Source organism: Nerophis ophidion, linkage group LG25, assembly GCF_033978795.1.
Source record: "Nerophis ophidion isolate RoL-2023_Sa linkage group LG25, RoL_Noph_v1.0, whole genome shotgun sequence".
Lineage (NCBI taxonomy): Eukaryota > Metazoa > Chordata > Actinopteri > Syngnathiformes > Syngnathidae > Nerophis > Nerophis ophidion.
The window spans coordinates 35,193,831-35,211,330 of record NC_084635.1 but is presented as its reverse complement, the minus strand read 5'-3'; the positions used below and the strand labels follow the sequence as shown (position 1 = coordinate 35,211,330).

At 42.2% G+C, this 17,500-nt stretch overlaps 2 protein-coding genes across 2 annotated transcripts in view; both read right to left on the bottom strand.

Annotated features, from left to right (window-relative positions):
• Window positions 1-2,602, bottom strand: part of LOC133543073 (transmembrane protein 255B) — a 63,443-nt gene extending 60,841 nt beyond the window's left edge. The window contains exon 1 of the mRNA XM_061887474.1: window positions 2,465-2,602. The gene's annotated coding sequence lies outside the window, so the exon portion shown is untranslated. The remainder of the gene's footprint in view (window positions 1-2,464) is intronic.
• tmco3 (transmembrane and coiled-coil domains 3) overlaps window positions 1-17,500 on the bottom strand; it is a 140,155-nt gene that overhangs the window by 4,664 nt on the left and 117,991 nt on the right. The window contains 6 exon segments of the mRNA XM_061887471.1: window positions 1-2,650; window positions 7,309-7,458; window positions 9,840-9,919; window positions 9,990-10,140; window positions 10,221-10,416; window positions 11,925-12,042. The exon segment at window positions 1-2,650 is cut by the window's left edge and continues 4,664 nt beyond it. Of these exon segments, the coding sequence (XP_061743455.1) occupies window positions 2,549-2,650; window positions 7,309-7,458; window positions 9,840-9,919; window positions 9,990-10,140; window positions 10,221-10,416; window positions 11,925-12,042 (797 nt within the window). The 3' untranslated portion in view covers window positions 1-2,548.

Below are 17,500 nucleotides of genomic sequence, written 5' to 3'. Positions count from 1 at the left end.
AGATCCACTATGGACTGGACTCTCACTATTATGTTAGATCCACTATGGACTGGACTCTCGCACTATTATGTTAGATCCACTATGGACTGGACTCTCACTATTATGTTAGATCCACTATGGACTGGACTCTCACAATATTATGTTAGATCCACTATGGACTGGACTCTCACAATATTATGTTAGATCCACTATGGACTGGACTCTCACACTATTATGTTAGATCCACTATGGACTGGACTCTCACTATTATGTTAGATCCACTATGGACTGGACTCTCACTATTGTGTTAGATCCACTATGGACTGGACTCTCACTATTATGTTAGATCCACTATGGACTGGACTCTCACACTATTATGTTAGATCCACTATGGACTGGACTCTCACTATTATGTTAGATCCACTATGGACTGGACTCTCGCACTATTATGTTAGATCCACTATGGACTGGACTCTCACTATTATGTTAGATCCACTATGGACTGGACTCTCACAATATTATGTTAGATCCACTATGGACTGGACTCTCACAATATTATGTTAGATCCACTATGGACTGGACTCTCACACTATTATGTTAGATCCACTATGGACTGGACTCTCACTATTATGTTAGATCCACTATGGACTGGACTCTCACTATTGTGTTAGATCCACTATGGACTGGACTCTCACTATTATGTTAGATCCACTATGGACTGGACTCTCACAATATTATGTTAGATCCACTATGGACTGGACTCTCACACTATTATGTTAGATCCACTATGGACTGGACTCTCACTATTATGTTAGATCCACTATGGACTGGACTCTCACTATTATGTTAGATCCACTATGGACTGGACTCTCACTATTATGTTAGATCCACTATGGACTGGACTCTCACTATTATGTTAGATCCACTATGGACTGGACTCTCACTATTATGTTAGATCCACTATGGACTGGACTCTCACTATTATGTTAGATCCACTATGGACTGGACTATCACTATTATGTTAGATCCACTATGGACTGGACTCTCACTATTATGTTAGATCCACTATGGACTGGACTCTCACTATTATGTTAGATCCACTATGGACTGGACTCTCACTATTATGTTAGATCCACTATGGACTGGACTCTCACTATTATGTTAGATCCACTATGGACTGGACTATCACTATTATGTTAGATCCACTATGGACTGGACTCTCACTATTATGTTAGATCCACTATGGACTGGACTCTCACTATTATGTTAGATCCACTATGGACTGGTCCCCTCCAAGGTTTCCCATTGTCATCCCACTGGGTTGAGTTTTTCCTTGCCCTGATGTGGAATCTGAACCGAGGATGTGGTTGTGGCTTGCGCAGCCCTTTGAGACACTTATGATTTAGGGCTGTAAAAGTAAACATTGATTGATTGCACAGAATCCTTGAAAGTGCCAGGACTGAGACCTACTGGACTTGGAGCCACATTTTCACTTCCATAAACACGTGTGACGTCACGTCTGTCCGGGAGTCAGATTGCATTGGCTTTTTTTTTTTTTTTTTCCAATTTGAACGAGTACATCAAAAAATCGGATTTGACCCCAAAAAATCTGAATTGGACATCCTACCCGACAGTGTGAATGTACGCCATCCATCCATCCATCCATTTTCTACCGCTTATTCCCTTTTCTGGGGGCACTGGTGCCTATCTCAGCTCCAATCGGGCGGAAGGTGTGGCACACCCTAAATGTTTGATTTCTGACAGTACAAGTAAACAAAAGTCTATCATTGCCTCTTCACAATGTGAGTCCCTGTCAGTTTGCACGTAGTATTCACCACTTAGTGAGTGCTAAATGATTACATCTGCATGTTGTGGCTGTCCTGATAGTCAGTATATAATAATAATAATAATAATAATGGGTTAGATTTATATAGCGCTTTTCTATGTTAGACACTCAAAGCACTGACAGAGAAGTGGGAAGCCATCATTCATTCACACATAGGTGGTGGTAAGCTACATCAGTAGCCACAGGGTAGACTGACGGAAGCGTGGCTGCCAGTTTGCACCTACGGCCCTTCCGACCACCACCTGTCATTCATTCATCATTCATTCACACATAGGTGGTGGTAAGCTACATCTGTGGGGTAGACTGACGGAAGCGTGGCTGCCAGTTTGCACCTACGGCCCCTCCGACCACCACCTGTCATTCATTCATCATTCATTCACACATAGGTGGTGGTAAGCTACATCAGTAGCCACAGGGTAGACTGAGGGAAGCGTGGCTGCCAGTTTGCACCTACGGCCCCTCCGACCACCACCCGTCATTCATTCATCATTCATTCACCAGTGTGAGCGGCACCGGGGCCAAAGGGTGAAGTGTCCTGCCCAAGGACACAACGGCAGCGATCTTTATAAAGACAAACACATTCCTCAGTGATTGGGATGAGTCGATGAGCTAGCTTGCACATTTTTAGTACTGGCAAACCTCTTTGGTAGATCAGGCCCCGATTGTGCAAGTTGAGTTAAATGCGGTGGAGTTGACAGAAATGTGGTCCTGCAAGTGTTCTGCTCACAAGACGGCTCGTGACAGCCATCTGTGCGTCGTCACTCTCCACAGGACAGGTGCCAGCAGCAAGCTGAGGGTGGTGACGCTCAGAACCAGCAGGTACACCTGAGCACATCAACACACAAAATATATATCAAACATTTTTACATTGTTGGAATCCATTGAGTCTCATTTGCTCGCAGTTGATCTTTTCTTCCATTTTAGTCATTTCCAAAAAGGCAAACATGTAGGCGACTCGGAGCTGGCAGCTACACAGCAGCTAAGCACACATGCTAGACATATGCAACAAAAACTGCAGTCTGAAACAACACGTAAGTATTAAATCATTCTAGCTGCATATTACACACATAAAACGTCTCCAAGATCTAATGATAAACAGTATTATTAACGGCGGTAAATCCCCCGATGGTTCGTATTATACCGTTTTAAATTCAAATGATCAAAAAACCATAATTGACAACTGCAATTTGATAAACGATTGATTCTTCATCTAAACGTAATTATGTGAGCTTCTCGTCAGTCGACATCCCAATGAGAGTGAAAATTATACAGTAAGTGTTTTATTATGGTTAGTGTGTATGTTTAGCAACTAGCAGAGCTGCTAATGCTACATTGTTTTAATAAAGCCACATACGTTTAACATTCAACTTCTAAAACTTATTGCTCATCCTCTGTGTTCGGGCTTAAAAATATGAGGTTCTGGTTCATCATTTTTCCCAAAGTAATCGTTGTTGGCTCTCACAAAGTCTGCTTGATGAACATTGTTGTTGATGGGGAAGGGATCTGAGGTTCATCCTCTACTTCCTCATTAATGTATTATATGTTCCATTGAAAATATAGAACATGACACACGGTGCTCAAAAATCTATCAAAATGTTTTAGTAGGACTTTGGTAAGTTATGGAACTGCACCGCTTGATGGATTGTCGGCACATTAAACATAAGAGTATTATTATGGCGTGTGTATAAGGTAAGACATTATCTGGTGTTTTGTTTCACGATATTAGACGAAAGCAACTGTTCTTACCTTACAGTACCTGCTGATCCGTATTTGGGATCTGCATGAATCCTGAAAAAAATGTACCAGTCCGCCTTTGTAGTCCGTGTGGACACCGTAGTGGCTAAGCTTCTTCTTTATCTCTATCTTCTTGTTATGGTTTTGATTGATTGATTGATACTTTTATTAGTAGATTACACAGTACAGTACATATTCCGTAAAATTGACCACTAAATGGTAACACCCCAATAAGTTTCTCAACTTGTTTAAGTCGGGGTCCACGTTAACCAATTCATGGGACATTCATTCTCCGCTGTTGCCATTTCTAATATAAAGTAATGTAAAGTTCTTACTTATATCTGTCAGTAAACTCACCATGAAAGCGCTAAAACATACCGGTGTAGTGAGTTTATATTATTCACCTGAGGAACTTTAGTTATTAGAGAGTTCTGCTCGGACGGTTTTTCACGGGACATATTTCTGGCGGATGAGGAGATGCTGCTCTGTTACTGATTGAAGTGTGACTGTCATTAAAACAGTTAGCTCCATCTTTTGACACTTCTTCCACTCCCGTCCTTGCACGCTACACCGCTACAACAAAGATGACGGAGAGAAGACGCCGTCGAAGTGGAGGCACATCAATAAGACCGCCCACAAAACGCCGAATTTCACAAAGCGACTTGAAGATGATGTGTCATCATCAATGCAACATTTTGACCAATTTACATGTTATTTAGACCACAAGCAAGTGTTTTCAATTTAGAAAATAAATAAATAAATGATAATAATAAGACTCCTTTAATGTGCCTTATATATGAAAAAAATGTGTGTTGTAGAAGTGCTTGTAGTTAGCACATGTTGCATGCTGCATGCTGCATGCTGCTTCTGCCTGCTAGTGTCTGCTTTCAGTTACTGCCCCCAACTAGCCCTCCTTACAGGGGGGGGGAAGAGGAGCCGAGCGTGTAAGCCTCCTCTTGCCGGTACACAGCCTCTCCACCACCAAGACTCCTACAGAGCCTCCTTGCGGTCCCAGGCTAAACTAGAGGATCTCGGAGCAGCAGTGGGCCCCGGAGGCGAGGTGTGCAGGCCCACTGGTGTGTGGACACGCCCTGGCATCCGCCAACCACTGCCCCATCTATGGGTCACATAGGTGTCATACCCCCCACCCCTCCCTTGTGGTATCTTTGGGAGAAGGTAAGGCTACGGGAGAAAACCCAGACAGAAAATGAGGAGTGGAGCCCCTGAGGCGACTGGGTGTCATTGCTGGCCCCCCGCCGGCAGTTCCTGCGGCCAAGTCGATGTCAGATGTATTGCCTTGCTTTCCTCTGGGCCACATCCACACGGCCCAGAGGGGGATCTTGATGTCTGGACAACCCAAGATCTCCATACTTTCTGCCCAGGCTTGGCCACGGAGAGGTCACTCCAGCCTCCCCCCAAAAGGGAGGAGACAACACAGTCTTAAGTTCCACCCGATTGGCGCCAGCTTGGACGGTGGGAGAAATCATCGATTCAAGAAAGAACCAACTCCCCCCAGACGCAAGCCATCGTCATTACTGACAGACGGATGCCTATGGTATGAAAAAAGATGGTCCGGAATATACGGTATCTCTCAAAATGGCTTGGGAATCTTTGTGAAATTGATTTTGTTCATAACTATTTACTAGTCATTTTTGTCAATCTTTTGCTGTCATGAATCAGACGTAACTGATAATGGTTTCAATATAGTGGCAACTTGTGTTTTCACTCTACTGTTATTTTAAATAGTGTTTACCTGCACGCTATCTACATCTTGAGGCCACGACAAGTCCAGCACAATCTCTACTTAAAGTTGGGTATGACATCTCAGCACTGACACTCGCTTTTAAATAGTGTTTACCTGCACGCTATCTACATCTTGAGACCACGACAAGTCCAGCACAATCTCTACCTTAAGTTGGGTATGACATCTCAGCACTGACACTCGCTTTTAAATAGTGTTTACCTGCACGCTATCTACATCTTGAGGCCACGACAAGTCCAGCACAATCTCTACTTAAAGTTGGGTATGACATCTCAGCACTGACACTCACTTTTAAATAGTGTTTACCTGCACGCTATCTACATCTTGAGGCCACGACAAGTCCAGCACAATCCCCACCTTAAGTTGGGTATGACATCTCAGCATTGACACTCGCTTTTAAATAGTGTTTACCTGCACGCTATCTACATCTTGAGGCCACGACAAGTCCAGCACAATCTCTACTTAAAGTTGGGTATGACATCTCAGCACTGACACTCGCTTTTAAATAGTGTTTACCTGCACGCTATCTACATCTTGAGGCCACGACAAGTCCAGCACAATCTCTACTTAAAGTTGGGTATGACATCTCAGCACTGACACTTGCTTTTAAATAGTGTTTACCTGCACGCTATCTACATCTTGAGGCCACGACAAGTCCAGCACAATCCCCACCTTAAGTTGGGTATGACATCTCAGCACTGACACTCGCTTTTAAATAGTGTTTACCTGCACGCTATCTACATCTTGAGGCCACGACAAGTCCAGCACAATCTCTACTTAAAGTTGGGTATGACATCTCAGCACTGACACTTGCTTTTAAATAGTGTTTACCTGCACGCTATCTACATCTTGAGGCCACGACAAGTCCAGCACAATCCCCACCTTAAGTTGGGTATGACATCTCAGCACTGACACTCGCTTTTAAATAGTGTTTACCTGCACGCTATCTACATCTTGAGGCCACGACAAGTCCAGCACAATCTCTACTTAAAGTTGGGTATGACATCTCAGCACTGACACTTGCTTTTAAATAGTGTTTACCTGCACGCTATCTACATCTTGAGACCACGACAAGTCCAGCACAATCCCCACCTTAAGTTGGGTATGACATCTCAGCACTGACACTCGCTTTTAAATAGTGTTTACCTGCACGCTATCTACATCTTGAGGCCACGACAAGTCCAGCACAATCTCTACTTAAAGTTGGGTATGACATCTCAGCACTGACACTCGCTTTTAAATAGTGTTTACCTGCACGCTATCTACATCTTGAGGCCACGACAAGTCCAGCACAATCTCTACTTAAAGTTGGGTATGACATCTCAGCACTGACACTCGCTTTTAAATAGTGTTTACCTGCATGCTATCTACATCTTGAGGCCACGACAAGTCCAGCACAATCTCTACTTAAAGTTGGGTATGACATCTCAGCACTGACACTCGCTTTTAAATAGTGTTTACCTGCACGCTATCTACATCTTGAGACCACGACAAGTCCAGCACAATCTCTACCTTAAGTTGGGTATGACATCTCAGCACTGACACTCGCTTTTAAATAGTGTTTACCTGCACGCTATCTACATCTTGAGGCCACGACAAGTCCAGCACAATCTCTACTTAAAGTTGGGTATGACATCTCAGCACTGACACTCGCTTTTAAATAGTGTTTACCTGCACGCTATCTACATCTTGAGGCCACGACAAGTCCAGCACAATCCCCACCTTAAGTTGGGTATGACATCTCAGCACTGACACTTGCTTTTAAATAGTGTTTACCTGCACGCTATCTACATCTTGAGGCCACGACAAGTCCAGCACAATCTCTACCTTAAGTTGGGTATGACATCTCAGCACTGACACTCGCTTTTAAAAAGTGTTTACCTGCACGCTATCTACATCTTGAGGCCACGACAAGTCCAGCACAATCCCCACCTTAAGTTGGGTATGACATCTCAGCACTGACACTCGCTTTTCAGTGAGCACCAACCTCTCTGGAGATGATGCCGGCACGCCGCGCACGGCTGCTGAGGACGAAGGAGAACTCGCTGACTTGTGCCAGACCGGCTGAGACCACCCAGCGGATGTGGCGAGAGCTGGGCGGCAAGATGACGGACAACACCACCACGGCCATCAGGAACTGGGAGGAGAAGAACGGGGAAGATGGAGCAGCACTTAGGACCAGGGTTGTTCCCATACCACTTTTCTAAACATATGGCACCACAAAAATGTTTTTAACATCCAATCTTATGATGGATTAAACATAACTTTCTTTTTGGGCTCAAAGAACAATTTTTGAACATTGAAATACATTGGTATTAAATAAGGTAGTGAACATGCTAGACATTTTCTCTTTTAGGAGTAAGCAGCTTACAAAGGCTCCTACATATGCAGTAACATATTGTGTCATTTCTCATTCTATTATTTAGTCAACATTACGAGGGACAAGCTGTACAAAATGGATGATAATCTACTTGTTCATTTACTGTTAATATCTGCTTACTTTCTCTTTTAACATCTTCTATCTACACTTCCGTTCAAATGTAAAATCACTTATTCGTCTCTTTTTTGATACTTGACATAAGTTGTTGCCGATACAATACATTTGGGTATGGATCCGATACCAAGTAGTTACAGGATCATACATTGGTCATAATTAAAGTTCTCCTGTGTCTAGGGACCTATTTCCTGAAATTATAAACAATAAAAAAACAACCAAAGATTTAGTGATAATGACTGTAATCATTGTAGTATGGAGTATATACGGCTCTTGTACATGGCATCGTTACAGTCGATAAATCCAACCCTTTGTTTGCATTTGGGAGTGCTAGCTTGCTGTTAGCAGTGAGCTACTGTATCCTCCTACAGTGTGTAGTGGAGCATGTTTGGCTATTCCTCATCCTGCAAGGAAGATACCTGGAAGAAACTTAGCTTGTTTGAGGATTAGTGATTTCAAAGTAGTAAAACACTGTGGAGGGACGTTAGCTGCTTACTAAGGACTGTGCATTGAGGAAGCATTAGTTCTCTTGTCACTGTTGAATTTGCCGTACATCAACATGCATTATCAGGATATAACAAAAGCTTTAAAAACGCCATCGTCGGACAAATTTATATCATTTATATCAGGGGTGTCCAAACTTTTTGACTGGGGGGCCAGATTGGATTAAAAAAATGTCTGAAAGCCATCTGCATATATAAGTAAATGATAAATGGGTTGTACTTGTATAGCGCTTTTCTACCTTCAAGGTACTCAAAGCGCTTTGACACTACTTCCACATTCACACACTGATGGAGGGAGCTGCCATGCAAGGCGCCAACCAGCACCCATCAGGAGCAAGGGTGAAGTGTCTTGCTCAGGACACAACGAGGTTGGTACTAGGTGGGGATTGAACCAGGGACCCTCGGGTCGCTCACGGCCACTCTCCCACTGCACCACACCGTCCCTTATATATATATATATATATATATATATATATATATATATATATATATATATATATATATATATATATATATATATATATATATATATATATATATATATATACATACATATATATATACATATATATATATATATATATATATATATATATATATGAATGTACACATGTATGATATTTTCCTGAGGGAACTCTCCTGAAGGAATCAATAAAGTACTATCTATTTACATATTATAATAATATAATGGATATATAATTAATAATTCTTAGAAGTGAACAATAGGAGTATGTTAAACTTAAACTCCTTTTCTCCGCCATCATGCCTGGCAATGGATTTAAATGGGTGCAGTTTTTAATTTTTTATGGTGGTTGGATGTTTTTTTATAATATCCACAAATTCAGTGATCAAGTTGTGTTAGATGTAACATGTTTGGTGAATTTTTGTGCTGGATGAATTTTAGATTTTCTACGCTATGAAATAAATGGTGTGTTGTCCACAAGATGGCCAAAAATAAGCATCTATCAATTTTTCAGATATTTGATTTTAACATGTAAACGCCTTCTGTCCGGATGCAGCTGAGATAGGCTCCAGCACCCCCTGCAACCCCGAAAGGGACAAGCGGTAGGAAATGGATGGATGGATGTAAACACCCTGCCCAGCTTGATTGCTGTTAAAGTCATGCCATCTCGAGGGCCAAATTAAAGACACAGGCGCACTGCAATTGGCCCGTGGGCCGTGGTTTGGACACCCGTGATTCATATCATATATTGTCTATATTGTCCAACCCTACATGTTTTAAGTTGTATCATTTTTATTACATTAACCATAGTTTTAAAGCCAAATATGTCTTCTGTCTCCAGGTTGTTTGCGCTTGTAAGTGCTTTGTGTGTGTGCTGACTCACATAGGTCTCAGCTCATATTAGCAACAATTTAACCACAGCATCATGTCCATGAGAAAAAAGGACAGGTATTTTTCAGAGGCATTATAACACCTTTTTTATTGGTAAGTACCGTGGTACTTTATGAGTAGAAGCCAACATAGGACCCCCAATACCGGAGCGGACAAGTGTGTGTTACCTTGAGGATGACGAGTGTGAGCGTCAGAGCCACCAGAACAGTGAGTTCATACAGTACGAATGTGGGGAAGACGTGGAGGCCTGCAGCGTCACATCAACATCTTTAGTACATCATCACACTCTAGTGGTGAAAGTGAGCAGTGCACCTCACCGATGGAGGCGAAGAAGATGATGGCGAGGAAATCCTGGATGGGCTAAAAGCAGCCCAAGACCTCTGCAGTGACCAGGTGACCCTGGGAGGACAGCAGCATCCCGGCCAGGAAACAGCCCAACTCCATGGAAACGTGCAGAAACTCTGTTACCTTAGTGAGTATCAAGCGATGGCTGATGTAAGTTAAAAAGGAGCATTTGGAAGAGAAATCAAAGCTAGCAGTGCACGTACCGAGATCATGCAAAAAACAAACGCTGAAACCCCCAGCACCAGGATCTCCTTCTTGCCTTTGCTCTGGGCGTGTAGTTTCTTGTAAAAGGGGCCCACCACAAAGTACTTGAGCAAGACACAGAGGAGCAGCACGGCAGCCAGCGACATCAGGATGTGGGCCAGAAGGTACAGTACTCGCATGCAGCCAAACACCAAGCTGGGGTCAGAGCGGGAACATCAACAATGACACCACCTTGCACATTTCAACCCATCTTCCTCCATGCCGCTAACTATTTTCTGAACTTTAATGTCTGTTCTTCATGCCTTGATAAATGTCAGCTGTTTAAGAATAAAAGAGAACAATTTGTATTTAACATCTGATAATAATAACAGTGCTGTCCAGTTGTTATGTATCTTTTTTCTTACATTTCCCATTATTGTAGCGTACCGGAAGAGTTAATGTTACAAGGGGTTCTGGGTATTTGTTCTGTTATGTTTATGTTGTGTTACGGTGTGGATGTTCTCCCGAAATGTGTTTGTCATTCTTGTTTGGTGTGGCTTCACACATATTTGTAACAGTGTTGGCATTGTTTATACGGCCACCCTCAGTGTGACCTGTGTGGCTGTTGACCAAGTATGCCTTGATTAGCGCGCAATCCACTACTTTGCCCTCTTGTTCTGTTTTTTGCCCCTCCCTCACAAATGTTGCTGCGTGCGCACCACTTCACAATTTCTTTTGTTTTTAACTCCTTAACCATGTACTTACATTGAAATACACACAATCCTCACAACGCCGCACATTTGAGGCATTTAAGAAATTATGCCCGGACACCCCGGAAAGTCCCACAGAAGAGGACATATCCGGGGAAAAGAGGACGTAAGGTCAGCCTACCTAACCCCCCGCCCCAGCCCACCCCCCAGATTGTAAATAATGTCAATAATTCAATGTATATACTATGATGATTAACTTGTGTGATGACTGTATTATGTTGATAGTATATATTTGTACCATGAATTGATGAAGGTGGACCCCGACTTAAACGAGTTGAAAAACTTATTGGGGTGTTACCATTTAGTGGTCAATTATAGGGAATATGTACTGTACTGTGCAATCTACTAATAAAAGTATCAATCAATCAATCAATCAAGTCATGTAAAATGGCCAACGCTAATCCGCAGCATGTCTATGGAATATCCCAACATAAATTAGCATTGAGCTAGCGCACTTTTAAAGGTGGAGCCTGACTGTACTTGCCACTTTTTGGTGATGGTCGTGGCAAATGCCTGAATTTGCGACAGCTTTTTCAGTTGCAGAAAACTTTGTGTTATTTTAAACTATTTTTTTCAATAACATTGAATAAACTTGTGATTTTAATGATTTGTTATCAGTCTTTTGTAAACGTTCAACATAAGCATAACCTCATAAAAAGCACAGGATTGAAACAAAAATCAGCTAATATGCTAACATGTGTTAGTATTATTAACTTACAACGGACAAGCGGTAGAAAATGGATGGATGTTCTGAATGCTTGTTTGCCCGCCCAGTGCCGAGTGCAACCAGACGTGACGTCACGTTCAAAAACATTAAAAAAATATATATATTATCGTTTGATTTGATGTGGTTTGGTACCCGGTATCATCGATGGAATTGGGTCGGTGCCTACATGAGTACCGAATTCAATACCCACCCCAGTGCAGAGAAACATGGAGACAAGGATTACTGACCTGTCTGCGGCTCCACTCTGAACCTTGGTCATGGTGGGCATGAGAGCGATGAAGAGGCCCAGCTGGACGTCTTGCATCACTAAAGTCCCGAGCAGCACACTGCTGTATTCCAGGTCACCTTAGATGGACAAGAGACAGTCAGATGGACAAGAGACAGTCATATTCTACTAGCAGCCTAATTGTATTCCAGGTCACCTTAGATGGACAAGAGACAGTCATATTCTACTAGCAGCCTAATTGTATTCCAGGTCACCTTAGATGGACAAGAAACAGTCAGATGGACAAGAGACATTCATATTCTACTAGCAGCCTAATTGTATTCCAGGTCACCTTAGTCACAAGCCCACATGGACAAGAGACATTCATATTCTACTAATTGATCCACATCTTCATTTGTGTGGTGAACCATTTTATTTTTATGACAATGACAGCATCTCAAAGAAAAATGTCCATCCACGTGTCTGTGCTTTCATTTACTTTTTAAGTAGCAAGCATCATTTGAGTAAGGAGCATTGTTGCCGCCAGTTGAAGTCGTATTTGTCACCAGCCCACCACCAGAGAGCGACACAATCCTGCCCTCCAACCACCAGACCTAAGAACATTTGTATCAAAGAGGAGAAGTAAAAAACAAACAAACATCCAAACATTTATCCATGAAAATATAGAGAAGTTGCAGGTTCTGTGTTTAGGTTCTGTATTTCAGTTTGCGTTGTCTCCAGACTCGCCAAACTGGACGTTCTAGCATTATCTTTGGAACGGAGACATTCATATCTTTTGCTGATAACTCTGACTTCTCGGCTCCGTCACTCAAACACAAATGATCTTGCCGATTGTATTGTACATTATGTCCTGGCAAGAAATCTGCCTTCAAAGGACTCTGGCTTATTAGTGATTCCCAGAGTCCCAAAAAAGTCTGCGGGCCATAGAGCGTTTTATATTGGGGCTCCAGTACTCTGGAATGTCCTCCCGGTAACAGTTGGAGATGCTACCTCAGTAGAAGCATTTAAGTCTCATCTTAAAACTCATTTGTATACTCTTGCCTTTAAATAGACCTCCTTTTTAGAACAGTTGATCTGCCATTTTTCTTTTCTGCCCCCCCCCCCCCTCCCTTGTGTGTGTGTGTGGGGGGGGGGGGGGGGGGCACAAGTTCAGTGCCCATGGATGAAGTGCTAGCTGTCCAGAGTTGGGACCCGGGGTGGACCGCTTGACTGTGCGTCGCTTGGGGACATCTCTGCACTGCTGACCTATCTCCGCTCGGGATGGTCTCCTGCTGGCCACACTATAGACTGGACTCTCACTATTATGTTAGATCCACTATGGACTGGACTCTCACTATTATGTTAGATCCACTATAGACTGGACTCTCACTATTATGTTAGATCCACTATAGACTAAACTCTCACTATTATGTTAGATCCACTATGGACTGGACTCTCACACTATTATGTTAGATCCACTATGGACTGGACTCTCACTATTATGTTAGATCCACTATAGACTAAACTCTCACTATTATGTTAGATCCACTATGGACTGGACTCTCACACTATTATGTTAGATCCACTATGGACTGGACTCTCACTATTATGTTAGATCCACTATAGACTGGACTCTCACTATTATGTTAGATCCACTATGGACTGGACTCTCACTATTATGTTAGATCCACTATAGACTAAACTCTCACTATTATGTTAGATCCACTATGGACTGGACTCTCACACTATTATGTTAGATCCACTATGGACTGGACTCTCACTATTATGTTAGATCCACTATAGACTGGACTCTCACTATTATGTTAGATCCACTATGGACTCTCACTATTATGTTAGATCCACTATGGACTGGACTGTCACTATTATGTTAGATCCACTATGGACTCTCACTATTATGTTAGATCCACCATGGACTGGACTCTCACTATTATGTTAGATCCACTATGGACTCTCACTATTATGTTAGATCCACTATGGACTCTCACTATTATGTTAGATCCACCATGGACTGGACTCTCACTATTATGTTAGATCCACTATGGACTGGACTGTCACTATTATGTTAGATCCACTATGAACTCTCACTATTATGTTAGATCCACTATGGACTGGACTCTCACTATTATGTTAGATCCACCATGGACTGGACTCTCACTATTATGTTAGATCCACCATGGACTCTCACTATTATGTTAGATCCACTATGAACTCTCACTATTATGTTAGATCCACTATGGACTATCACTATTATGTTAGATCCACCATGGACTGGACTCTCACTATTATGTTAGATCCACCATGGACTCTCACTATTATGTTAGATCCACCATGGACTCTCACTATTATGTTAGATCCACCATGGACTCTCACTATTATGTTAGATCCACTATGGACTGGACTCTCACTATTATGTTAGATCCACCATGGACTGGACTCTCACTATTATGTTAGATCCACTATGGACTGGACTCTCACTATTATGTTAGATCCACTATGGACTCTCACTATTATGTTAGATCCACTCGACATCCATTGCACCGGTCGCCCTAGGGGGTGGGGGGACCCCCACATCCGCGGTCCTCTCCAAGGTTTCTCATTGTCATCCCACTGGGTTGAGTTTTTGCTTGCCCTGAAGTGGGATCTGAACCGAGGATGTGGTTGTGGCTTGTGCAGCCCTTTGAGACACTTGTGATTTAGGGCTATATAAACAAAGATTGATTGAAAGTCCCACTTCCTGTTACAAGACAGCAGGCAGCTTTCAAGGTAATTAGTGGACACACACACTCCTTTTTTCAGTCCTAAACATTTGTGTACATTTTTAATAAAAGTAAAATATTTATAAAATATATCAAACGTGTAATCAACATGAATATAACAGACAATTGACTTAACTTGAATAAATATAGAATTATATACAAAATATAATATATGCAAGTGGTTTTCACAAAAGATACAAAATATTTACAATTTCCACACAGAAACAACTTTCTTCAATAGATAATGAAATAAATAAGAATAAGCAAATCAAGAATGTCCACATAATGTTTCTGTTTGAAGATTCCTCCAACCTTTGGTAAGTAGTGTGGACTCCAGCTGCCTTGATGAGGTGCACATGCTGCTTTCTTCATCGTTGTCCTCCTTTACAACTTGAGGTGAGGTTGATGGCGCTTTTGAAGGAATAAGAAATGACTTTATGGAGTACATTTTGCATGTGTGGATATTAACACAACATGTCACATGCCCATCAGGGACTGCTGTGGACAGTCCAATAAAAGATGACATTTGTATGTATGTCTGAATACTGTAATATATGAAATCATTCACTGTACCTTCATCATCACTGGTGTCAGGGACACCAATTTGAGGAGGGACAGGAAATAGGTAGTTGAGCAAAGCACCTTGGAGAAAGAGGAGGTATGATGAGAGTTAACATTTATTTGGAACGACTTCAAAATGGTATTCTTCCATTCTGAACCCTGACTACTGGGCTCAGCAAGCAAAAGTAAAGATGTTTTGTCATGCATGTAGGATACTGACATGAGCATGAAGTCAGGTGCAGTAGTTTCAGTGTCAAAGTGGCCATAAGGCCCCCAAATAGCAGTCTTACCCGTGTCTTCTTGTCTTCTCTGTCTCCTCCTTTTTCCTCTTCTGGCTTCCTGGAGGGTGAGTTGGTTTCATTTTTGAAGCGTAGTTGGAAGCGCAGAGTCAGCACCCGAGCCGTGCTGGAAGGGGCCCCCTTGAGGCCGATTCCAATTTCTGACAGTCTTTTGCATTACTCCGACATTGTCATTGTATTTTCCCGTCATTGAATCACAAAATTGTTGTTGCTGTTACATTTCAAATCCATACCAACTAGTTGTCAGGGGCCCCCTTTCAGCAACTGCCTATTTTGCTTAGCCGTTTGCGACTGGCCTGAACAATGGAGAAGCAGCCTGTAGGACACGCCTACTAAAGTATGCTCACTGAAGGTCAATCCTGACTCAAAACACTCGGATCTCTAATCTGCCCATTGGAATTATTTGGACTTCATTTTATCCGTGTTTGAGAACCACTGCAATAGTGTTTACGACAAACCACTCAGTGGCCTAGTGGTTAGAGTGTCCGCCCTGAGATGGGTAGGTTGTGAGTTCAAACCCCAGTCGAGTCATACCAAAGACTGTAAAAATGGGAGCCATTACCTCCCTGCTTGGCACTCAGCATCAAGGCTTGGAATTGGGGGTTAAATCACCATAATTGATTTCCCGGGCGCGGCACCGCTGCTGCTCACTGCTCCCCTCACCTCACCTCCCAGAGAGTGAACAAGGGGATGGGTCAAATGCAGAGAACACATTTGGCCACACCTAGTGTGTGTGTGACAATCATTGCTACTTTAACTATAACTTTAAAGTAGTTTTATGAAGTAATTCATTTTTATTGTTGGTCATTTAAGTCGCATTTGAGTGACGGACGGGAGAGGTCAGAGCTGACAACTTGCTGTGTCCGTGTACCACAGACGTCAAACACAGAGTCGGCATCTTCTCCATATTTTTATGGATAAATGTATGTATATTTTTAATGTTTTCTCCGATCCGGTCATCCGCTTCTTCTCCTCGGCATGAACTTCCCCAGCTATGAGAGTCGGAGGGCAGGATTGTGTCGATCTCTGGCTGTGGGGTATGCTTGCAACTTAAAGCTGAGAGACAGCTTAGCTTGTATGTCAAATCACTCTTAAGTTGAGGTACCACTACTAACAAAAACCAAGGTACCACTGTACCATATATGTTTTTGACGTGATAGTACTCAAATATTTTATAGCCACACCAGAGTTTTGGCAGCAATGTGTTTCATTTAAAAGATTGTGTGTGTATTTACAGTAAGCAATTATTATTACAAGCAGTTAGGTGGCGAAGGGCGCTTTAAAGCAGGGGTGTCCAGGGGTGTTAATATCTGGTTATTTGCTCTTTTAACATCTACACTTCTGTTAAAATGTAATAATCCCTTATTCTTCTGTTGTTTAAATGCTTCACATTCATTTTGGATGATACCACAAATTTAGGTATGAATCCGATACTAAGTCGTTACAGGATCAAACAATGGTTATAATTTAGGTCCTCATGTGTCCAGGGACATATTTCCTGAGTTTATACACATCATATAAATAAAAAAAATTAAAAAAAGATTTTGTGATGCTAAGAAATATTGATGTAATCATAGTAGTATCGACTAGATATGCTCCTGTACTTGGTATCATTCCAGTGGATGTCAGGTGTAGATCCACCCATGGTGTTTGTTGACATTGTGAAGGCGGTGAGCTACGGTGTGTAGTGAAGCATGTTTAGCCATTCCTTGTCCTGCAGTGATAATGGTACTTGTAAGGAACTTACTTTATTTATTGCCATGGAAGCGAGGATTAGTGATTTAGAAGTAGCTACAACGCTGCCGACTGCGGATAGACATTAGCCGCGAACTAGCTAGCCATGTCTGAAAGCACCTCTTCCTGTCATGTCTTGTTTGGCTATGTTCTGTTGACCTTTGGACTCTTTAAGTTCCTGTTTTTTTTCACTCCCTTGTTTTGTCGCCATGGTTACTCATTGTGTC